We start from the raw sequence: 25,377 nt of genomic DNA on the forward strand, positions 1-25,377 counted from the left end.
CAAGAGGAAGAATAGATGAATTTGAGATCTGCATGGTGTTCAATTGCTCTGCTGCAGGAGGCTCTGTGTTGGAGCTGCTAGATGAATTCCTTTTTAAATCTAATCTGCATCATGATGAAGAGAAGATATTGTTAATTTCTTCTCCTTTTTAACTTTTGTTTATTAGGATTGGTATACAAATGGTCAGAAATGATCAGAATTTCAGAATTGGTTCACTTGCGATGAAGATGAATGACTTAGTTTGAATATTTGAATCTGTCTGTGTGGTCAACTCTTTCAGTCAAACTTCCTCTAGTGAAGGTCAACATAACATTATCTCTAATTTTTCCTACCTTTCCTTCTTTTCCAACGTTTGATTCAAGGTTTTCCTTAACTCATTTTAATGTGCTATACACTCTATTGAATATCAATCAAGTTTAATAGTGCTAAGCATTGACCTTAACCATGGCTGCAAGCCACGTCTGATTATCGGTTAATGAACTCTTTCAAGTTCAATGGACCAATCAGCCTCGCAGAGAAAATTCATTATAATGTTTCATTTATTATTTTTTTTTTTTAAAGGATTTTTTTCATGCACAATGTTAACACAGCAGATGAATTCCACCTATATCGAAACTTAGACCTCGTTTTTTGGAATATAGAGACTCAGCATAATGAAAAAAGAAAAGCTGTGCCTCTGCAGATTAGCATCTTAGCACACGTTTTATAAAGTTTGGTCTGTTATTAAAGGCTGGGGTTAAACTGGGTCTGCATCATTAGCTGCCATCATTTTTCATGATCAAATGCAGCACATTTAGCCATATCACTCGCTCAGAAATACAGAAAATTCACACGGTGTTAAAGGGAAATTAGCACAGAAATTTTCTGAAAAAACAACAACACCCTCTTCATCTTGTCCCTCCATCCCTCCCTTCCTCTATCTGTTCTTGTCTTCCCAGACTACCGGCCGAATGGCAGAGACTTCCAGAGCTCCACGCTGTCCGTCCCTGAGCAGGTGATGTCGTCTAACCACTGCTCTCGGTCGGCTGACATTAACCGGGCGCGGTCGCGCTCTCCCAGCGTCCCCCCACCCTCCAGGTAACTACTGTGCTGGATTTCTGGGTGGAAACTCTCTGTTTTGTATTTAACACCCTGTTGAAACCCTTTTAGCCTTAATTTCCTTTAAGGGATCCATAGGGTTCAGGGACTGTACTGCCTTCTGAATGCCACGTCATTAGCCCCACATGTATGAATGATGCAGTATTTCTCGCGTTACTCTGAATGCCTCACATAAACATGAGGCGATGTGCCCCTCGCCCCCCCCCCCCCCCCCCCCCTTGGCCAGTAGGGGTCAGTGTGTGGTGTGTAAACTACATGAGGGGTGATCCGGTCCACTTCTGTCACACAGCAGAAGTCTGGACCCAGCCTTTGACCTTAGGCCTTCTCAGTACAGCTCTTCCACTAGAGTGGACCACCACAGTGTGTCCGAAGATAACTACTCACCTGACAGGTACACACACACGCGCTCCAGCTTACACTTGTGTCCAGTGGATGCATGCACATACGCGGGCATGCATGGAGCAGATGCTGACAAGCACAAGTGGGTGAGCAGAAATGCAGGGAGGTGTTTATGCACGCATACACCTAATGCACAACGCCGTCTGCCTTTAACTCTCTGGGAACTGATGTTGTGTGTGGGTACTTTTAATCTCTCTGGTATTCCTGCTTTTAGAGAGCAACTTTCTCCATTCCTTGGAAATAATTGATCATAATATTTTTAAATCCGATACAAAAGCGCGGATTCAAATAAGTTGTATCACAGTTAAAATCCTACATGAACACTAGACTGTACCACTGCACCACGTAAGAGGAGTAATTAACAAATGGGTATTTTCCATCTTATATCAAGCATGCAGGAAACAGTCCAGTGCTTCAAATGCTGCATACAGCATGCATCATTTGCATGTATCTCGCTATCTTTATGGAAAAGGTGATCGAGGGGAAGTGGTCAGTTATCCCCCATCAGCACTTTTTTTTCTGTGAGGGTTGGAAAATGTTGCTCCAAGAGTCCAATCACAGCCTTGGCAGTGCCAGGCCGCAGCTACTTTCCCCCGTCCAATTAAGTTTATTTGATATTTCTGAGGCTTGGCCTAAATCAGTGTCAGACACAGAAAATGCACTTATCTAAATTGTCTGGGACAGTGCTCACTTGAGTGTACTTCAGCTGCTTTAATTAACAGTGGCCGGTTATTTATTATAAACAGTTTAAAATGACACAGGCTATGAGTCACAGTGAATTTGGAAATGTACCAGAACTCCGACAATATGAAAAAGAAAAATCTTGTTTTTGCAAATGTCTCCCATGTATTTTCCTACTTTTTGAAATGTTGTGTCTGTAAAAGAAGAAATCTTATGTAATGTGCATGGTCTTAAGTTTTTTTTAGCCATGCAGTGACACCAAGCAGGTTTAGGTGCCTGGACTTTGCTTCTCCGCTCTTCCCTCCCTGAATGCTGCCGGTGTGCTCGGTGTACCGCTTTCATCTGTCGGTGTGGTAAAGCTGAGGAAGACATCTTCTCAGCGTCTCTCATCTTCCTCGCCTGTTTTTCCCCCCTCTTTGAAACACTCTCTTTACGTCGTTATTTCTTTGAGAAATCTCTCTCCCTCCGTTTCCTCACACCTCCATCTGTCTGCCTATGATTCTGTGTCTCTCCTTTCCTCCTCCTCCTCCGCGTCTTCCTCGGCGCCATCTCAGATCCATCTCTGTCTTCTCTCCTCCCTCCATGTGGTCGCAGCCATTTTCTCACCCTACCTCGAACCAGACATACTCAGCCTATTGATGATCCTCAAAACGACCCCAGGTAGACTTTTACCTGAGCATGCATGAAGCCCCATCTCAACCCCTTTCTTTTCTTTGAGGAAGTCTTTCATTTGGGCGTTGAGCACATGGCACTGACGCGATGGCATGTCTTCAATCACTGTAGTCAATGCACAACATGTTTTTTTTGGATGCACTGAAGTGGATGCTTTATGTTATCTGGCCATTGTCAGTGACATCAGCGTTGTGTTAAGTATATATTTCTTCTGCAAAAGATCAAATATATATACATTCTGTGTGTGTGTGGTACAGTACATTGAGAAAATGAGTGACCGTACACTTCATCCATCCGGTATCAGCATTGCTTATTCTCTCTTTTCATCACCTCAGTCATTCTCATGTAAACATTCCTCTCATTTTGCTCCAAACATTTGCCATGTGAGCAAGTGTGATGACCACCAAAGAGTGACTACGGCAATACTGAACACGGATAAGTGTTGGTTGGTTGTGAAGTTTTGTCCAGCAGAGGTAGTGTTAGAATTCAGCTTATATGCAATCACTGTGGATCTGTGTTATAGGCATGTTTTCAGGCAGAGAACAGTATGCAATGGAAAAGAAATGGTGTACTCCAAGTTGTCTTCCCTTGCAGTTTATTTTTGTTTTTTATGTTGCTTCCCCTTTTGATGGAGAAAGAAATTAAATTCTGACCAGCTCTTGATATTTTCCCGCCAGCCGCAACCATCGCGTGTACCCAATCTGCCGAGAGGAAGCAGTCAGGTTACTGCGTTCCACTAGGATGGCCCGCGCCTATTCTGAGGGCGCCTACTCCTCCGACTATGACTACGAGAGGTATTGACATGCACTGCCGCTGCATCCGTGCATCCGCCATCTTGTGGTCCCCTCAAGTTGTCCCTCGTCCGTCTTTGATTTATCCGTGGTCGTACATGTGATGGCAGAAAATGATATCCTGTCTCGATATCGGTTTTTGCTAAAAGCGTCATCACAGCTCTGAAGTTGCGTAGATGTGAAACGTTAATACACAACTGCCTCTGTATGTCGAGGCCTCAGAGCTATTTGTGTTGCTGACGCCGGCTCTATGTCTCCTGGTTGTTGGGTTAATTGCTGGCCAGCCACCTTACTGTCTATTCGTTGATGTCCTTGTTTATGTACCCATGTACATTATGCCAACAGCAGTATGTTGCTCAGTGGTGTGTGTCAATTTTAGTGTTGTCCTTTATTTTTACGTGCTATTGGCAGCTGCGTATCGCTCACCTATACAATGGCATCTCTGATGCATTGCTCTGGGCTGCACAGTAGTTTTGTCAATTCCGTGTTTTGCCCTTTGGCTTCTAGTGTCTGGCCGTTCCAAGCAACCATAGAAAGGCCTGCTGACACCCATCCATCCACAGGACCCACGCCAGCATCCTGATGCACCAATAAAAAGACCCCCTCCCCCTACAGAGAAACGCTGTAAATGACTCTACTTTTCTCTGTCTTCAATCTTTCGCCTGCTGCCATCTGGCTTTCAGTCAGGAATAACGTGACATTTGTGCCATTTATCTGTGCTCCAAGAGGAAAAAAAGTGATGAGTCCTCAGAATCCAGCCCGAGAGCCTGACTGACTTTATTAAAGCGTCACAAAGTTTCCCTGAGGCCCGGCTTGGCTCGACTTCAGGCTCAGCCTACAGCCCAGATAGCCATTAACGAGAGCCCTCCGTCTTCTTCTCTCTCTCCCTTTCTTTTTGTCTGAGCGAACAGAGAAATGAAAGTAGCCAGCATCTCGGTCTTATCCACAGAGGAGTAGAATAGATTTCCCTCCTCTCTTCATACAGATACAGTGTGTTTCTGTCAGCACCCTGGCAGAGTAAAAGCAACACTGAGAACTGAAAAGAAATGAGGACAGAGTAAAGAAACAGAAGGCAAATGGAAGAGGAGACAAAGATGAGCAGCGGAGAGCATTAGTAGAGTCTAAGCCTTTTGGCAAGTGTCTTAGTTTAGGTGATTTCCCCTCAGAACATGAGAACATGTGTTTTAAGGTTCTGTTTAAGTGCATCGCCCCAGGGTCTATCTTGAGTGGGACAAAGCCTGCAGCGTGTACACATTAAAAAAATGCAGCTTTTCCAAGTACAGAAACTAATATTTTGGACTCGGTTTGAATCCAGTGAGAACGTAGTGAGCGGTGCTATTCCAGAGTGCAGTCTGTCGTCGCTACATCCATCAAATTACACCTAATGAGAAGTTTGATTTGCAACAGACATAACCTTCACATTACCCATAAATCCTTGGCCATAATAAGCTCACGATGTGAATCCACTAATGATTATGTTGACCATCACTGTGAATGGCTGCAGATGAAGAATGTTAAAGGCTACTTAAGGTCGCTGACTGATGGGCCTTTGTTTTGCTATTGGAGACGAAAAGGACATCTCCTCTACTGGACAATTTTTCATACTGCAAAAGGCTGTAGACACTACAAGACTTTGACAAGATTGACTTTTTAATTCAAATTCAAATGACTCCAAAGTGAAAGAAAATCTTCCATATTCCAAGAAAAATTTAACAAAGTTACAATTTAGAAAAAAATCTTTTGGTGTCTATTAGCCTTTTTACTAGCAGCTCCCAGCTATTTGTATCTTTAGGACACCAACATGTCTCCTGTGCTTTAGGATAAGAATGGTGAAATGGCTTAGTTAAATACTGTTTGTTTTATTAATCATAAAAACTGTTGAAATGCAACTGTTGAAAGACTTAAGATTCACCAATATAACTTTCACAGTTTCACCAACAGTGTGCATGCTCTTAACGTCTCTGAATTCATGTCCAAAGGCTAAGTTGAATATTTCCTTCACTTTTTTTGATATGTGCAGTGTGATGCAATTTTATGAAAATTATTTTATCTTGCTATTTTCTCTCTGCAAAGTGAAATGATATCCATGTACACTATCAATGATCTAGTTTCCTGGTTGAGAAACCTCACCTGCTTCTTTCCTCCAGCTCTTCAGACCAACGAGATTTTGCCTTCATCCTCACTGTGCCAAAAATACTTACCGTGGATGTGCATTTTTCAGGAGATAACAGATATGACAAGCCAAAAGCAATGTAAAGATGCACTTCACTTTTCCCTCACATCTCACTCTACCTCAAACAGACCGTAAATGAACAGTCACTCACCACCTATAGGCAGCACATGGTCCCTGCCACCGACCTGAGGACCTCACTCTTAATTCACTACAGGACCCATAGACCACACAGGGTGCACCGAGCCCTTTTGACATTTTACTGATTGCATACTTTTGAGTGGCAAGTTGATTCCCATACAAAAGGAAGAAAAGTTGAAATTGGACTGTATGATATGGAAAATGTTTAGCAATGTAAAGTCTAGTATGTGATTCGTAGTAAAACGTGCAACAACAAAAAAAAACTGGTATGTTACTGAAACATGCATTTTGGATGAGTTTTGAGGCTGCTGGAAATTTCTTTGCCCTCCATGCTGTCCACCCTGCCAAGAATACTGTCCCTGCCCTGCTGGGGCCCCACTGAGTGCCTGCCTATCTCTCAATAACCTCTGTAGGAACCACGGAGCCATGGATAGACACGAGTATCACAGCAGGTCCCGCTCTGCAGACCAGCGGCCCACTATAGAGCGCCCCACGTCCCGCTCGCGCTCCACTGAACGCCCCCACGACTCTTCGCTCATGAGGTCCATGCCGTCTCTGCCATCTGGGAGGTCCGCCCCCCCCTCACCTGCCTTGACGAGGTGTGACCCAGATCAGAGACGCTAACCATCTTAGCACAGAAGCAGACTGGAGTTTTAGCTGTACAATCATTTCCCTGAAGCATAGCTACTCTGGAGGGAGAGATAATTTAAACATTAGCTTAAAACATCAATAAGTAGACCAAAAGAAAATCACAGTAACATTGTTAGACCAAAGCCCAGAGAATTCATTAAGGCTACTATTATGCTGCTAACTGGGAATATGCCATATAGAGATCTTATAGAGGTTAGTTAGCCTAGCTACCAGGCTAGCTACCTAGCTTACCCAAATAGCTTCACATTAGGCTATTTAGATAAGCTAGGTAATGTTAGCCCACTGACTTCATGATTTGCTTGTCATAGTAACAAATGAATCAAAAGGAGTAATTGTTGTTAATATTCTCATAGCTACAGGTCTAGCTACGAAATATAAATCAGCTCCTTTGTGAAAATCCCTGGTTCTTCTAAATCAACCGATAGGATTATTTCTGCCCCCAGAGCAGCTCTACCTCTGCTAAATGTTTGCATCACTAGAACCTTTGTACAACTCAAACCAGTACAGACCCCGTCCCACCCACCCCGAGCCTGACTAACTCACAGAATGAACCAGAACAAAAAACAAACAAACACATCACCACCACCTAACTCCTACCCTCCCAATACCCTGCTTCCCCACCTCACCTCACTTCACCCCACCCACCTCCCCCTCACGACTACCTCCCACCTAGCCACTTTCTGTTTTGTCCCCAAAAGCACCGGTGCTGTATTTTCTTTACCCATGTTCCAGGCACGACACCCCCGACACCGTAGGGGGCGTGCTGACGTTTTAATTTGGAACACACTGCTCATACGCTTGCGTGAGTATAGCAGTGATGGGCCGACTTTGATTCCATTACTAACATCAACTGATGCCGTTTATCCTGTGATGGCATTTCTGTTTCCTTTCTTCTTTTGTTTTGAGTTGAAGCCTTTTGGGGACAGTCTGAACGCATGGTCGCACTGGTCTGCCGTTCCTGCATTGAACTCTTCTCTCCTTGCAGCTTGATGAGTCGACTGCACATGCGGTTCACACACCTGGCATCTTTTTTTTATTGCAGCTCAGTTCCCTACAGTTGATGTGTCCCTCCACTCCCATGCCATGTGCCAAACTTCATTGCTGTGTGCATTGGTTTTATGGTTGGAGATCTTTACAAAGTTACTAACTGCTATACATTTTTGCTATGGATAACTCTTTACATGGAGCTATGTAACCACTATTAGTTCTGTCTCGTTCAAGAAATTTGATTTGATTTTTAAATTCAGCTTTAAATCATAAAACAAATACAATGATCTCTCAGTCACTGATTATCTCCAATTGAGCCTGACAGTGACATCACAATAAGTAACAATGTGATCCAACCTATATGATAAATTATCAAACTGGTGTCAGTCTCCCATCATAGTAGAGAGCTTTACTTTTTTATGTTAAGCTTTACCTCCTGAAATCAAACTTTCCAATTTTTTTGAAAAACGCAATTACTTTTTTCACACTGTGATGTGGGTGCGACATGGCCAGGCCCTGCATCCACCATCAGATCTTGTCCTAATTTGTGTCCCACCCCGCTGTCCGCCACCTTTTTGTCATGTAGGGCGCATCCTCGTAGTGGATCGGTCCAGACCAGTCCCACCAGTACCCCCATGTCCAATAGACGAGGACGGCAACTCCCACAGCTTCCACCCACGGGGAAAGAGAGAAGTAAGTCACCTTGGTTGTTTTCTATTTGCATTACAGGGTCTGTGAAGAGACGTGAAGACACCATCAGCCTCATGAAGGTATCGTTTTTATTTGGTGGCCCAACTGATTGGGGCTGAGAAGCAGCGGTTGCTGACTTTCAAGCTTCATCTTTGACTGTAAGATTTTTCTTTGCTGGTGGAATCTTTGAGGTCATATCTTATACACGAGGATTTTTCCTTGCTGTTGTTTATTGCTGTTTACTTTTGCCTGCCACCCATAACATTTCCACTCGGTTCCCTTTTCCATTTCTCTCTCAGAAGATGGAGACGAAGGAACAGAGCCTAGTGAAGGTCTGTACCTGAATGTGCGGGTTTAGTCTTTCAGGCTGGGCGCGTTGAGCCGCACCTTACTCTGAAGGCCCAAACCCAGTCTGCAATGGCGGGCGGCTGGGTTTACTGGAGGCTACTCGGTGCTCCTTGAACCCTCCCTCTGTTGCAGCTGTGTTTAACGTAGGGTTTGGATGTCCTGTACCGTTGTGTTGTGCTTACCTGTAGGCGTGTCTGGATTCTACCATTGATTGTACCAGTGTGGTGTGTTTTGAGTTACACTCTGAACATCTTTTTGTATCTGTCTTGGAGTTATTGATTCATTTAAACTATTTGGACTGCTGAGATACTTCACTAAAGCCAATGATTCTGTATCAACTAAACAGGGTGAGCTTGATGCTGCATCTCCGCGACTACAAAGTGACATTCAAAGTCTGATTGTTCCTCAGCACTTCTTTAACAAATGTCATGTGTTGTAGCGACTTGTGACGTGTGCCTTAAGAAGAGCCGTGATGAAAGCGCTGATTATTCCACTCGTGTCTTTGAAACAGACGCAGTGGAAAAACAAAGACTATTGCAGCTTTGCAGTGATTGGAAGGGAATGACTGGGTCAAAGATAGAGGGGGGGGGGGGGGGCACTCCAACAGTTCTGGAGGACTTGTCAAAGCACTCGCAGAACTCTTTCATCATTGTCAGAGTCCATGAGGGCTTTCCCTGTCTTCTGTACAGCGGCCAACCCGTCTCTCTCTCTCTCTCTCTCCGTCTTCCTCACTCTCTTATTTACTCTCTCTCTCTCTCTCTCCTGCCCTTCCTCTGTATCTTTGCCATCTTTTTTTTTTATCACTCTGAAGCTCTCTCTGTCTGGACCTCTCCATCGCTCCTTTGTGTCGCCCTTTCCTCTTTATTCCTGCCCCAATCTCTCTTTCTACTTTTTCTCCTTGTCAGACAGTTTATCCTTTCTCACTTCTCTCTCTTTCCCTCCTTTCTTTCTTTGTGCTTCTGTTTCTCTCTCTCTCTCTCTCTCTCTCTCTCTCTCTCTCGCTGCCTTACCTTGCAGGACAGTGGCAGTGTGTGGGCAGTGGGGGGAGTTATTGATCTGACCTTGTGCTGCAGCTCCCACAGAGCCGTATGGCACTCGGCTTATGTAATGCAAACGTTGTGTGTGTGTGTGTGTGTGTGTGTGTGTGTGTGTGTGTGTGTGTGTGTGTGTGTGTGTGTGTGTGTGTGTGTGTGTGTGTGTGTGTGTGTGTGTGTGTGTGGCGTTCTATGGACTGGATCTTGTTATTGCCCTGTGCTGGTTACATAGAAGAGCTGGACTGTTGATAAACCTGCTATTGTTTCGTCTCGCTGCTGTGTTTCAAACTATAGTCATACCTCACACTTGCATGAACCTAATTGTCTTGTATGTTATTTGTTTATGTGTGGCAACTCCTAAGAGGGAGCAGGGGAGGAGCCCGGGGCGTCTAAACCCCAAAATGGTCGCTCAGGTGTGTGTGTGTTTCTTTTTTTACTACAGAAACAACCTTTAAACCCAATCCATGTGTTTTTCTCCATTTTCTCGAAATGCTGCTTGATTTTTCCTTTAAAATATCAATGGATATGTTATAAGTACAAGCTCAGTTACGACCTTGTTTTCGGATGAGAGTAATGTACAGTACGTGTATCTGTACAGTACATTCATCCACAGGCTTGAATGAACAGCCAGACTGTTGGCAGAAACTGGAGTTCCCTACAGTTTCCACTTCCTACTTTCCCATCTGTTTATGTTGCGTGCTTCTGTCCTTTGACTGCGCCGTGCTATTACTCAACACTGCCATAGCTGTAGTGCTGGCTGACTCAGTGGAAACAGTGTCAGGTTTGTAAAAAAAAAAAGCCACATTATCTTGTGGCTCTGTAGATGTATGTGCCTCTGTGTTTGAGCACGTGCAGAAATGAGTTGCCATGTGAATGTGACTTACAAGTATGGGGCTTTCAGATGTCCATCGTTTCACGAGCCTCCATCTGTCTTTCTCTACTAGCAGCAGACTGTGAGGAAAAACCCCAAGGCCCACCGGTAAATGGGAGGAAAGGCAAGTAGCCAGAGTAGTGTGATGGCGTGAGTTTGCTGTGTGGACTTTCTCGGTTCAACACGAGTTCTTCATGTGTGACATTCGCTCGCATCTGTGATTCTAATTACTTCTCTACTCTTGGTGACTCTTCTTTCTTATTAGCCGTACGAAGTTCCCTTTGTCCACATGCCATCTGTTATGTAGACTGAGTGTGGTTGGTTCGTATGGAGTTGATCAAATGTCAGAGTTGTGCGTAGCTGCATCTGATGTTAAGATGTACAGAGAGCTGTCGTTGTGATCTCTGCTCGTCTCTGTCCCTGTCTGGCTCCAAGACGGCCCAAATCTGCTGTCTACTGTAATAGAAATCCACCTCACAGAGAAAGAGCTCTCGACTGTATTTCCATTGTGAAATCGCCAAGCATTTCAATATGACATGGATTATTGAACACATATAGTGCAGTGCATCCTTAAGACTAAGTTTCAGTCATACATAACTCTTTGCAATTTTTAGCCACAAATTAAGATAGATTATTGCATCTCAACACATTAAGCGTGGTGTTTGGGGAATTCTGTGCGTTTCACTTTGCCGTAGAAGTACTGCAGAGTCTAATCTACTTTTAGACCACCCTGGACTGTTACCCTTGTTGGCCAGCAGATGGAGCAAAGTTCATTATGTTTGATGAGGAGCTGTCCATGAATTCAGTGCTGAAGTGGCAAAGAGGTCTTTCTCTTTCTTACCAATCGTTACACTGGCCTCTGTTATCACTGCTAAATATTTGTGTAACCTTGTATTAATAGGTAGTGAGATAAAAATGATAATTTTTTTTGCACATTTTGTGCAGGATACAAAAAGTTCTCTTGTTAATCCAGGGTCCCTGAGATGGCTGTAGCGTGCAAACCAGTGTGTGTGTGTGTGTGTGTGTGTGTGTGAATCTGTACTGTATGTGTGTGCGTGTCTCGCTGTAGAAGTGACATGGGAGGACCAGCAGCGAGGGCTGAATGGCTCTCTGTCTGACGGAGGGACACAGCCACACTCCTCCCTCACTGACGCAGGTTGGTTGGTCTGGGTGTGGATTTCTGACACTTTAAACTCCACGTTTCACTTTGATAGAATATTCAAATTTTCGGCACAATCAACCGTATGAGTCCATGAACAGTAAAACACTCGCTGAATCAGTCCCAACAGCGCGGTCGATGTAAACGCCAAAGGCAATGCTGCCACCTGACGGTGCATTTCAGTGCATCACGGCGATGAGGTGGAGCCTCGTCATGACGGAATGAAAACACTTCTTTCAGAACGAGGCGGCCTTGTGGTGGGTTTGTGCCGTAACTGCGAGGACTCGATCAGCCAGCAACGTATCCATCATCTGACGTTTGGGCCTGAGCGAAGCACCAAATCTGCTTACTCGTGTAATTCTCTGTCAACTGAGCGTGTCACTTTAATAATAAGGAATAATTGTAAGACCAGGGGTCGCATTAACAAACGATATAGACATTTTAAACCAACCAAACTGTATTAAATCTAACAAAGGTAACTCATGCTGCCCCACTTACCTGTTATAATTGCTGGAAATAAAGTTTTGAGAAGTGCCTGATTCAGCGTGGAGAACCCTGTTTTATAAAGTTTTTAGGAGCTTCTAGCTTAAACAATCAAGAGTTAATGATCATAGGAGTTGAGAGTTTAAGTAGAATATTGGGGCTGTCGAGCTGCTTTAAAGGGAATTTCCACAGAGTGAAATTCTTCTGCAGAGCAAGAAAAGGATAATCGGTTGTTTGTTATTCATGGACTCATGTAAAGGTTTGCACCTTTGAAATCAGAGCAACATTCTGCCAAAGTGATCCGTCATTGAAGACTTTCTCCACGCTGTCCTTGTGTGGATTCTTTATCAGCTGGAACACTGCCTCACCAAAGTCAGACCTGGACATTGTACAGTAGGAGCTGGATGAAAAAGAAACACTCTATATATAATCTCTCTATTTATTTTGAATGGGCCAGCAGAAGGATTTAAAGAGATGATTAACCTGAGTTTACCCAGGTCAGCCTCTGGATGGCGTCCTTCCGTCTTCCTCTCTCTCCTCTCTTGGTGTGGTTTTGCAGTGCAGCATGGAGCTGATGTTTCTCTACACACTCTTCATCATCACTAAGCGTTGAACTGTAAAGCACAGCACATGCCATTACCCTAAACAAAGCAACAACCTAATGTCGTGCTTAATTTAATGAAGTGAAGTTTGATGAGACGCTGTCATCCACGGATGCATTGCAGGAGAACACGAGACGTGTTGCTGAGGTAATGACTCCGCCGCTGTGTTTGCTGTATTAGCTTAATGTGCTGCCATGGAAACACGTCTCCACCTCCCTCTGAATTTTAGCCTCCTTTATATTTACCTGTTATGTCACTCGCGGACACGCAGTGCCCACATGATCACGGCTTCAGATGTAACTGATGTTGTTGAAACAAAGCCAGAGGAAAAGTGTTATGCGTCTGCACCATCTGATTCTGTGAGCATTTCTGTATTGGTTTTGCTACAGTGTGACGAAGTGATATTACAAGCTTTGACTCTCTACTATACTACTCTGTGTAGTTTTTAAATGCTCATAAGTCGGTCTCTTCTTTCTCAGACCTGTCTCTCTTTAAACTCCTGGTCCTCTGTTGCTCTCTGTGTCTTTGCCTCTGCAGAATGTTTCTCAACTTTTATGTATCCCGGAGAGGCTGACTGAGCACGATGCTCTATTCCGGCGTGACCACACTCACGTTACTTTATTAACACTCAAGGCCAGTCGAGGGTCCTCAACATCGACTGTGTGAGGGGGGGGGGGGTTAATCACATCCCTCACCCCCACCTATTGTTCACAAGTTTCCCATACCAGTCTGGACCTGCAGCAGAACAAAACGCCCTAGGACTGAATGATGAGCGAGGGAGGATGTGAGGAGGCTTTTTGCAGTTTAATAGTGAAGACATCCACATTTGTCTGTTCAGAGAATCCGTATTAGCTGACAGTGAAGAACAGTGGGCTGGTGATGTCGGGACTTAAACATTTAGGATGGTGTTGTATATATTAGGAGCAAAGATATGTGCCCAGTTTACCACAGTCTGGAAGAAGAAAAACATCTGTGTTGTATGTCTGATCTCAATGAAATGGACCATGACTTCCATTCTGTTTTCTATTGTCCCGTGGTACTTTGTTGCTATTCTCTGGGAAGTAAGGACTACTTTATTTGAGCAAGATAAAAACATGTTTAAACATGCATGGTGCGCTGAGACTGCTTTGACTGTTCCCATAGAAACATTTACGATAGACACTTAGCCTGGTGTGTCTTGTATAATTTAGTGTCAATGCAGATGAGCTCATTTTCAGCATTCGTGACCCAAAATGGCATTTACTATTGTGGAACTGTAGGTACCTCCATCGTGAAAACACCACACGTTTTATGTTACCTCTGTGAATAACCATTTGTAATTGTTTGCAACACGGATTACCTTGCTGCATGTCTGTAGTCTGGGTAGAATATGAGACGTTAGTACCATACAGTATAAACCCACAGACCACAGGAGACCTTTCCCACACTCACCCCATGTCTGTCTTAACATATCACTCTCTTATGCCGATGACCTACATGATGCAGCTGAAACAAGGAGAAAAAGAAAATCACTTGCTCTCTTGCTTATCATTTGACTCTCTAATGAGGTGATGTTAGCTGCCACAAAGAGATGAAAGCCGGCGAGGCAGATGTCTCACATTGTCTTTTTTTAATTCATGTGACACTTCATTATTCATCCTAATGGAGCACTAATTGAGCTAAATGCAAAAATTCTGTGTAAGGGGGTATGAAGATGAAGTCTGATCGCAGTGGGCTCCTTTTGCCCTCCCAGCTGTCACTGTCAGGTTCAGACTCCTGGACGGAGATCAGACAGGAAGGGTGGAGAACAGGAGCAATGTGAGTGGTGGCCAGAGGGGGCAGCCTGACTCTGAGGAGGGGCTACAGGGTCACAGACTGACCCCGATGTCGAAACCCACGAACTGAGGTCACGCGGGTCCACGGGTGGTTGCTTACACCACAAACAGAACACGATAGAGAAAGAGAAGAAGGATATATTGAAAGAAAAAAGGAATAATACGAAGAGGGGGAAAATATGTAATGAGAAGCAACAGAGATGCCTCAAAGCAAGCCGTCGATCTTGTTGTTACGTAACCTCTTTTTGAGACAGATACTGTAGCTGACGACTGTGTGTGTGTGTGTGTGTGTGTGTGTGTGTGTGTGTGTGTGTGAGTGTGTGAGTGTGTGAGTGTGCACTCTACTCAGGTTACGTCTGTATTTTGTCGTCAATCTTCACGTTTTTTGCTGAACCCACGCGAGGTAGTCGTCTCTCTCTTTTGTGCGCTCGCTGCTCTGTGCTTCCAGTTTGTGTTCTTTTCTTTCCTTTCATGTTATTTTTCCAGGCTGTCTCCCCACAGTTGCCCCATGCAGACTCAAGTGACATCCACTTCTCCTTTTACCCTCCTTTCCTCCCCCCCTCTCCCCGCCTCTCCCCAGAGGTTTGTAGTTTCTATCTGGTAGGGCGCATTAACATCTCTTTACTGTTTCAGCTCTTTTTCCTTTTATAGCACAGAACCTCACCTTCCCAACCTCCCCCCACCCCCCTGATCTCTAATAACCAAACTCTTAGCCTCTACCTCAGCCTCTCCTGTTTTGACTTCTCACTGTGCCCATGGTGGAGTTTGTGTGTTCTTGGTGTACTCTATGATTTTGTCTGTGTGTTCTGTTCTTGTCGTTTTTGTCGTTGTCGTGTCGTACTGTTATTGTGTCGTGTCCCTCCTCTCCCTCCTCACTCTGACCCCCGCAAACCGGGCATACTTGACGATCACGGTGATCGGGTGGCCCTCCCTCCTTCTTCCCTCTTCTCCTCCGTCCCCCCCTCCCTTACCCCTCGTGCATCCTCTCACATCCATCTTCCTCTCCTCTGTCTGTGTCTGTCCATTCTGTGATGTGATCCCAGAAGACACGGACTCACCAGGTTGGACGAACTCAGGTCTGTCCCTTCTTCTTCTTCTTCTTCACCTTTCTTTTCTGACTCAGCCTCCTCTTCTTCTTCGTCTTCTCCTACTTTTAATTCACTCTATACCTCTTCCTGGCTTGCCCTTCCCCACCCGCCTTCCCTCTTCTCTCTTCCTGCTTTGCTCGCCTTCATTCTCTAGTGCCGTTTGTGCTCTTAATTGTTCTGCAGATGATGCTTCTGGCTTCTTTGTCATCACTCGTGTTTATTTTGCCGTGGATAGGCTGTGTGGCAGTCATGGTCATGCCACTGTGGTGTCTTTGCTGCAGGTCTAGACATGAGACACTGGCCAAATTCCAATTCCGGCCCCTACACTCCTCCACTTGGTTTGTAGTCACACTCACAGCTGAATGAAGCACCTTCTCTAAGGTGTCGGGTATAAACACAGAGGCAAGCTTCGGGACAACTATGAACAAATATCAGAATCAGAAATACTTAATTAATGCCCAAGGGGATATTGGGTAATGTTACAGTTGCTCCCATTCTTGGATAGAGATATATAACAAAGTGAAATTATAAAAAATAGGTATGTAGGATTATAATACAATACAATGACAATACACATGTAAATTATATATACTACAATATATAACAACAGTGCAAATTATTATACTGAAAAATGGGATCATTGATAAAGAGAAGGAAAATTCAAGAATAGTATAAATGTATAAGAATATAAGTTTAAATGTACAGTATAAATAAATGTTGATGCCAGATGTTGCACAGTTGAATTATTGCACTTAATTATTGTAATGCTGTGTATAAATATACACACATAACATTACAATCAAATGAATTGAGCAGGAAAGGGTATGCTTGAGCCTAAATACAATGCAACCTTTAGGTTGTTGATGTCTGTATGATAATATTAAACGTCCTCTTACTCTGAGCAGTTTACGAGTAAATGTTGGTACCGGTAGTCGTACGGAACGAGCCATTTGTTCAGCGCGCGTTCCAACACTGTTGCACGCGGTCAGTTTGGGTATCTGGTTGTGTCCGCATTAATGTAGACACACTCTTGGAGGCTTTTATAACCCACTTCCACTCCCCGCTAATTGGTTTGAGATAGAACTTAATATGGCGGACCCCCCCACACAAGTGCGCAAATGGAGGGAACGTGGGTAGGGAGAGGGTGTAGGGACCGGATTGGAATTGGACCACTGTTTGATTTTCTACTTGCTGTCAATGTATGGCAGAAGAATTCTCCGTATTTGGATTACTCTCTCTGAGGAAACACATTTTCAACATTCCCCTAAATTGATTTCGTAGCCCGTTTGATTTTAATTCAGTAGACCAAGAACAGTTTGAAAGGAATTGATGCAGGGATATGGTTTTAATTGTCTGGCTTTATTTCAGCACATTTGCTTTGAAATGAAACAATGACTGACTTTTGACAGAACCAGGCGAGCTGTTTTTTTTTGTTTTGTGCTAGGCTCAGCTAACCGGCTGCTTAAAGAGCAGCAGAACTGCAATAGCTGAACACGTTTTTAAATTCGCAGATGTTGCAAAACAATCACTGAAATTGTGTGACATAACAAGCACTTTTATGAATGTCCTTTAGATGAAATGACCCTTCTCTTGTCATTTAGAGAAAACTAAAGACATGGAAGTGTGTAGGCCGTGAGACAGAAGCAGTTTATTGACGTTAATTAATGAGAGAGAGACAGAGAATGAACTCTTCTAATGAGAAAGATTCACTTCACTCATTTGCTCTCAGCTTGTATCGCTTTCCTTTTGTCCGCCTGCGTGTACGTACGTGATGCTCTAGGCTTACTGTATGTGCGCATGGCACTTGTACATTCATCTTCGCTTTATCATTGCCATCATATGACGCAAAAGTAGAGAGGCAGAGAGCAAGCGGAGAGAATGGAGATGCAGGCACAGCAGGAAAGTGGCGACACGTAGCTGCTTCAGCAGAAAGTATTTGTTGTGAGCTTTTCATTTCGGGGGGTTTATTGTCTTTTCAGTCACATAAAATGGGCACAGTTCTTATGCAGTGGCATTATTACCTCCTGCAGAACAAGGTTAAGCTTCTGTATTGATTATGGCTTGATGTCTGTTCGATGCAAATTGCGCTCGCAGCAACACGAAACAAAGCACAGTGCTAAAATTGAATTTAGGAGGAGATGAGATGGGCAAACATGATGATGTGATGATTTTACAAAGCACCGTAATTAGAAAAAAAAAGGATTTTGCAAGCCTTCCAGTTTGTGCTGAGAGGGATGTGTTCATTCATCTAGAATCTCATGTAAAGTGTGTCCCAACACGGGCATTGTCGGAAGTCGAACATTTGATCTACTGCGATATCAGTGTCCAAAGCTTCGATACTATGAAGCAGGAATCAATAAATTGTGCTATTTGATTATTATTCAGTCAATTAAAAAGAACATTTTAGTCGATGATCAGCCTGGAATTGTGACAATTGATTACAAATGCAGCTGTTCGACACGTTATGCAGCTTACGTTTACAAGTCAGTATTTTGTGTTTGTGTTTGTGTTAAAACAGCCGACCATTCCGCTTTATCCCATTAGATCTGTCCTCGTCATAGCTCATGGCTCATAGCTCGGCAGAAGCTCGTCTCTCCACCATAACAGTGTGTCCCTCCATCAGGCCTCCCTCACGGCGTCGGCCCCCCATCTGACCGCCCCCTGTCTCTGTGCTGCTTAGGTATGGACATGGAGGAGAGGACCAGGCAGATGAAGCTGAAGATGAACAAGTACAAGCAGGGAGCGGGCTCCGACCCCAGACTGGAGCAGGACTACCACAAGGTAAGAGCACGTCTAGATGGGCTGGATGCGTGCTAAGTAAGCATTGGCCATATGGCGCACTTTGCAAGCGGTCGAGCATGTGCACATGGACATATCAACATCATGCTGCGCGTGTGCATTGATGTTTGCATACTGTTCGTGCACACACAGACAAAGTCACACGAACATACCGAAACAGGTAAACACTCAACTCGGTTCAAAGGTTGGAGAGCACTGAGTTAGTTTCAACTGGTTTTTTAAAGGGTCAGTTCACCCACATCACAAAAGATCTAAATATATACATACAGTATATGTACCTCCGATTTAGGAATACACCACCTTAAAAGGACCTTATCAATCACTCACCACTTGTTACCTTGAGTTCTTGCAGAGCGTTGTTTTTCTCGCATGCCTCCACGGTGAGGGGAGAATCTGAAGACGGAGTAAATCCTTGATGAATTGAAGTAAATGGAGGCTGCGTTGAACAACAGCAAAACTACTTCAAGACATCTGTGTGCAAACTGTCACGCAACTCATGCAGTAACATCCCCGTCTCATTTATCCAGTCGTATGCTCAGTATGTGTTTTTGCCAAAATCAAAGATCAACTCCTTTTTTGGCCGTTTCTCGATTCTTCGTTCACTGCTACGAGGAAAACGGTTTCTTCTAAAATTCTAGGTAACACGCGGTGAGTAATTGATATAAAAGTGGTCATTTTGAGGGTGAAGTGTTCCTCTGATGAATAAACAATGACTTAGTAACTCAGGACAATTCCCAGACTTTCATCAGTTTCTGTTGGGAAATGTTTTTAAGTGAAGGAAATAATAAATCATGTTCACAGAAAGGTCTGTGGATATTTATGAGTAACTGGTACAACGTTTCTGGGAAGACACTGCTGTTTTACATGAAATATCATTCACCAGTGCTTTGAGTCAGACAAACAGAAGTGGCTACCTCTAGAGCTTAGCACATAAAACCCAAACTGTCTGTAGGACTAGATACAACCAGAAGTATGTTAGGAAATATGTCTTCTCCTCGTCATTTGGGTGAACTGAGCCTTTAAGCCTTTTGTTGTAAATTGGAGGAATGTGACAGTGAGTGTGTGCAGAGTCAAGTGTTTACCGCTCTGTTCTGGAGAGGTCCTGAACATGTTTAGAGAGCTCGGGCCCGGGCCCGGTGTCCTCGCTGCCGTCTGGGCCGGAGACTGAGGCTCTCTGTCCGGCTCTCCTTTTAAGTCTTTGGAATGAAAAACGGCAGCATTTGGAGCAGCCAGTGTGTTTGCTAGGAGTCTATAAAAAGCAGATGAAATTATGAGGTGCGTGCTTTCCTGCTGAACGGTATCCTCCTCAGAAGCGCCACTGACAAAACAAAGCTCTGGCTGTTATTAAACAAGACTTGAGCGCTTGCTCTTAAAATACAATACGAACCACTTACTGTGACACTCAGTTCAGGTTCCCTTACAGTAAACAATCCACAGCAAATACACAAGGGATTATTATGTACACATCCAGCTCTGCACTATTACTTGAACCAGGGTGATGCCAAAATCGGCACTCCCAGTTTAGCTTCCAAGGCTTCATAGTAAAGCTAGTTTAGTCAAAATCTGTCACTGGTTTTTTCCATTATACGGCACCGTCTGCCTTCCAGTACTACCATCAGCAAGCTATACTTCATTTATCAAAAGTAAATGATTACTACAGATGCATTAACATGTAAGCAGGATTTTCTTGTTGTGTTTGGTCGGGATAGAGCTAAATGTAACCGCTTTATATTATGTAATCATTTTGGTAAGGCTGGATTACTTTCAGAGGACAACTGTCCCGGGACCTCAGACCCCCAGCAGCCCCAAAGACCCCAGGTTACCTGTTTGCCAAGTGCTTGTATGTAAATGATGAATTGCAAATTAAAAATTAAAAAGCCAAAAGTTTGCGCTTAAAGTTTATACCCTTTCGTAACTTTTTGAAGTTTACATTTGGTGTTAAATGAGTGTCTCACAGTATGAACAACCACATTTGAGAAGAGCATGGACTTCAGATTGGACTTGTGACTGCACCAGAAAGATGTTTTTGTGTTATAAGACATCACCATAACATCGTATTGTTGTCGCCCTCTCTGCAGCGTTCGGGAAGAGATCCACGGGGCTCAGATAACCTGTCGGCCAAGTCGTCGGACAGCGATGTAAGCGACGTGTCCGCTGTGTCGAGAACCAGTAGTGCCTCTCGGTTCAGCAGCACGAGCTACATGTCTGTCCAATCAGAAAGGCCGCAAGGAAACCGCAAAATCCGGTAGGACAGTGAACTCGTCTCTCTCCTCAAACTCATCCTGCTGTTATCAGGAATGGACCAATCCCCCCCCTCAGCTGTGAACATGTCTTCCCATATATGTTGCCAAGTCCAGACGTTTTCAGCTCTGAAATAGTTTGCACGCGGTTCAACGTAAAGAGGAAAATGCATGTCATTTTCTCTCTGTGGTGAGTTCAGGTTTGGCTCCGTTTTAGAGAAAATCTGGAACCAAATGGTTGAACTCTGCTCATTCAGGCTGTGGGGGGAAGTTTGTCCATATCTGGCAACACACACTGAAACATAAAACACATTGCATCTCTTCGGGTGTTGTCTCATATCAAAGCAAAACAACAACAAACTAATTAATTTGCATGGTGCTTTGCTGTAAGTCTACATTTCTGTTTTCTGTTATTTTGAATCAGTCTGCTTTTGATCCGGGCTGCGCTGTCTCTCTCTGTTTGTCTTTATTTCTCTTGTTGTTGACAATATTCATGCTTTGTGTGGTTTTTCTTTTCTGCTTTGCATGTGCCGCTCTCTTGCTTCCGTCTCCGTCTTCAGCCAGTTGCGATCAAGGAGCCAGTCTCGGGAGGGGGACGAGCGGTTAGGGGAAGTGCTAAAGAAGGAGGCGGCGGGTGTGGGAGGAGGGGGGGAGGGGAGGAGGTCGAGTAAAGAGGGGAGATCGCAGGGAGGGGGGGAGGTAGACGCAGACAAGGAGCATCAGGAGGATTTGGTGGAGAAGGAAGAGGACTCGCACCAGAGGAGTATCTCAGAGACTGACCTCAGGTAACGCGTGTGTGGCAGCCTCTAACCGTAGACTCCTACTAACAACAACGTAGACCCCGTAGTGCCCCGCTGACTCTTGCACGTTTATATGACGACGTGCAAAGCAGAGTGTGGTGACTGTCCTCCACCCTTTAATCATGATAACGGTGGCCCTATTAACCCGTACCGATACTAAAGTAGAGTATGGGAACCCATGCAGCCTGTTCACACTTAAGTAGCAGATAAGATGGACGTGGAAACAGTGCAGCACGCATTCAACATGAGATTCAAGTGACACTTCACTTAATTATCACAAAGTTAAAAAAAACACATTTTTATGTCGCCATGCAGACAGGTTCAGATTGATTTGCAGAGATTTTAAGATATCAGCTGCAGGAATACAGTACATGTGTACAGTATATACGTTGTGTATAGAAAAGCACAAGTGATGATAAGTTTAAGAGAGATTATATTACTTGTAAGAGTGAGTGTTAGCGTGAGATCAACCTATTTAATATAGGACGGAATATGGAATTGATTCCTTTATTCTCCCCATGATGGAAGACATGACATTTGATCATCATTTTTATACATTAATAGGATCTTTGTCCTCCCCCATGTCCAAATTAACTTCTACAATGTCTCTTTATACAAACAATGTCCTGTTATGTCCTGAAAATGGAAATTAAATATAAAATACAAGTATGATAGTGGTGAATCTAAACACTATTCCATTGGCTTTGGGTGAAGGCAGAAACCTCAGATCTCTCAACACCTCTGCAAATAAAAAGCAAACCTGCATGTCTGCATAGCAAGATACCACGAGGTGTAATTAGGAGAAAATTAAAGATTCTTTCAAACATACCTACAGCAGTGCGGTGAGACACTTTAACAAACTCCACTCGCACAGAGAATACTCAGCTAAATTAAAACCTGCACATTTTGCTAATGGATTGCAGTTGGTTGATACGTCTCCCTTTCACAGTAACAATGCGTAGGTTCTCCAATCATCCTCTTGTCTAATTTCTCTCTGGATAGCTTTGCCTTGTGAGTATAATTTAGCCCATAGATTTTAATTAAGTATTCATATCTCACCATGTGGCATGAAACAATACGGTCGTATTTCATTGTAATCAATCCCACATACATGACTAAATGTATGGAAAATCTTCACTTTTTAACTTCATGCATGCATCAAACTGCAGTTCTAACATGTTAGGACTATATTTAACATGACACGATTTAATTGGCCGCAAGAGAGTAAAGTTTCATTTCTGAAGCAGGTGTACAAAGTGTGTCAAGAGCAAGTTCAAGAACAAACTGATTTGGAATCCCACAGAAGGACAGAAGCTTAGCTTACACTGCTAACAAGATGTCTTCACTTTCAAATCCCATACACAGCAGGATCCAAGTCCGTGCTTCTTACCCATATTAGTACTGCACAGTGTGTGCCTGGACTTGAGAGGAAACAAATTAAGATAAAAGCTATACCCTCTTATGCGCAATTAACGCTGCACCAGTGTGTACGGTCTGATTAAGAAAATGCATTTGTGGGATGCCAAATGCCCACAGCAGAAATGTGAGCAGATCGGCTGAAAGCTATACAGGTACACCACCTACAGAGAGCATTTATAGAGACAGATTAGTGCTCAAAGAAGATATTTAAATCCTGAGTAGCTGCAGTTTTAGTCTATTGCGGCTGCAGTCTGGAGTTGCTTTACTGTTTGTCTGTGCTGCTCAGTGCTTGGATGTTGTGTCAGTATTTTGCCTGTCTGCCTGTCTGTCTGTCTGTCTGTCTGTCTGTCTGCCTGTCTGTCTGTCTGTCTGTCTGTCTGTCTGTCTGAGGTTTACACATGCTGTCTGAGTCCTACAGTGTCGCTCTGCACCTGTAACTTGTCAACCGAAACCTCCCACATTCCTCCAGCTTCTCCCCGACATGCCAAGAACATTTCTCTCTCTGTCTGTGTGTCACACCACAACCCTCATACCGAGACCGTCAACCAGCAATCAATTCACTTTCAGTTAAGGGTGGCTGGAACCTATAATTAGTGGGATAAAAATCCTGCCTCAGCAAATATACGTTCTGAAGATACATTCTGATTCATTTACAATATTCTAAAGTCAAACATTGTCTTCCTCCTCGACTGAAAGTGAGCTGGATTGGTCCTGCTTTCAACATGCTGACAACTCTTATCTGTGTGATCAACCCCCAATCCTTCATGACAGCTACAGTATAAATCTATGACATACGGACTTTTTAACACTGCACAGTCTTCTTTATACAAGGATAACAGAAAAGAGTTCTGTTCTATCACTCATTCAGGGTTAGTGAAGACGTCCATGTGAGTGTTGCACTCAGCTTGTAGCTTTTATAAACTGACGTTAAAGGGATAGTTTTTTTAAAGTTGTATGAGGTACTTATCCATAGTCAGTGGATCACCACCTACAGTAGATGGCAGGCTGCACATCCCCAGTTTGGAGAAACATACAAGAGTACCAGCACGGGAGCAAAGCAATGTACTGCTGTGTCCAGGGGCAGCAGCTAAACACCTAAAAGAAAGGTTGACCTAAAAATAATCTATATCACTTCATGTGTACACTATATTTACAATATTTGCCACAATATATATCATATTTTGTAATTTTAAACTGATATAGATTTTTTTAGGTGGGTCTTTCTTTTAGGTGTTTATCATTCAATTCTGCTTTTTAACCTGCAAAGTTAGTTATGTATGTATGTGTGTGTGCTGTTCCTTACTGTTATGTCATCTATTTTGTTTGTATTGTAATTGTTCATTGTTTCTGTTTTTACCATGTAAAGTGTCTTTGAGTACCTTTTAAAGCGCTATACAAATAAAATGTATTATTATTATTATTATTATTATTATGATAAAATACTTTGTCCTGCCGCCCTTGTTTACAGCAGTACATTGCTTTGCACCAATGCTGGTCCTCCTGTCAGGTCCTGCAGACTATACTGTAGGAACTACACTGACTGTGGATGTGTACCTCACACAACCGCACTTCAATGAATCCAAACTGTCCCTTTAACACAGTAAATGATGCTCCAAACAAATCAAACAATAATCCTATTTTTGAAAAAGAAAAGGTATTTAAACAGTAATACTCACTTGATGCCATTCTTTGACCAAATACATGAGTCTGTGTAAAGGAGTGAAGCAAGTGGTTGCTAAGCAGCAGTACATGTTAATATGAGTCATTTTCAGAATATCAAATTTTGGATATTACAATCAGAGCTCAGGACATGTTATCAAGCAGAGCACCCGATTGTGGGTGCTCTGCTTTTTGCTTTGTTTGTGTGCAATATCTGTTATTGTGTCAGGAAATGAAAGCAGGCACTGTTTACGCTGTTCAGGTGGCACACAGGACCGGGATGTCTGCACAAGATAGAATATAATATGCACTCTTATTATTATTATTATTATTATTATTATTGTTAGCCCCAAGGTGCCCAGTGATGTTTCAACCAAGTCATTGCTTGAATTAAAAAGGAAATCGATCATTTTCTTTAATAAAACCTTGTGTGACATATCAAGGAGATTGGGCCTGAAACGATAAGTCGACTAAATCATTAGTCAATCAGCAGAAGATTATTCAGCAACTTTTAATTATCAATTAATCATTTGGGTAATTTTCAGCTTCTAAAATGTGAGCGTTTTCTGTTCCTCGTTGTATGATACGACAGTCAGCTTATAATACTATTGTGATGGCCATGTCATAGACAAAATAATGAATTGATCGACCCAAAAAAGATAATCTGCAGATTATTCGATAATGTTAGTTGGTGTAATTACAAACAGCTGTCGGTCTTGGCCGCGTTATAACCGTGAGGCTCTGCATGTTGAAGCCACACATCTGAGTTCCATAAAACAGA

General features: G+C 43.4%; 1 protein-coding gene across 14 annotated transcripts in view; it reads left to right on the top strand.

The window, feature by feature from the left end:
• The window catches only part of rims2a (regulating synaptic membrane exocytosis 2a), a 129,456-nt gene that overhangs the window by 84,399 nt on the left and 19,680 nt on the right, over window positions 1-25,377 (top strand). For 9 of the 14 annotated variants that reach the window (XM_076096592.1, XM_076096590.1, XM_076096596.1 and 6 more), the window contains 4 exons: window positions 939-1,077; window positions 1,388-1,489; window positions 6,366-6,551; window positions 8,177-8,283. In XM_076096592.1, the coding sequence (XP_075952707.1) occupies window positions 939-1,077; window positions 1,388-1,489; window positions 6,366-6,551; window positions 8,177-8,283 (534 nt within the window). Of the gene's footprint in view, window positions 1-938; window positions 1,078-1,387; window positions 1,490-3,527; window positions 3,645-6,365; window positions 6,552-8,176; window positions 8,284-8,579; window positions 8,613-15,634; window positions 15,668-18,359; window positions 18,461-19,446; window positions 19,453-20,556; window positions 20,724-21,278; window positions 21,504-25,377 lie in introns of all 14 variants that reach the window. The other 5 variants (XM_076096594.1, XM_076096600.1, XM_076096587.1 and 2 more) reach the window with 4 other exon arrangements.

This window comes from Anarhichas minor, unplaced genomic scaffold (assembly GCF_050575085.1).
Source record: "Anarhichas minor isolate MPS153535 unplaced genomic scaffold, ASM5057508v1 ptg000022l, whole genome shotgun sequence".
Taxonomy (NCBI): domain Eukaryota; kingdom Metazoa; phylum Chordata; class Actinopteri; order Perciformes; family Anarhichadidae; genus Anarhichas; species Anarhichas minor.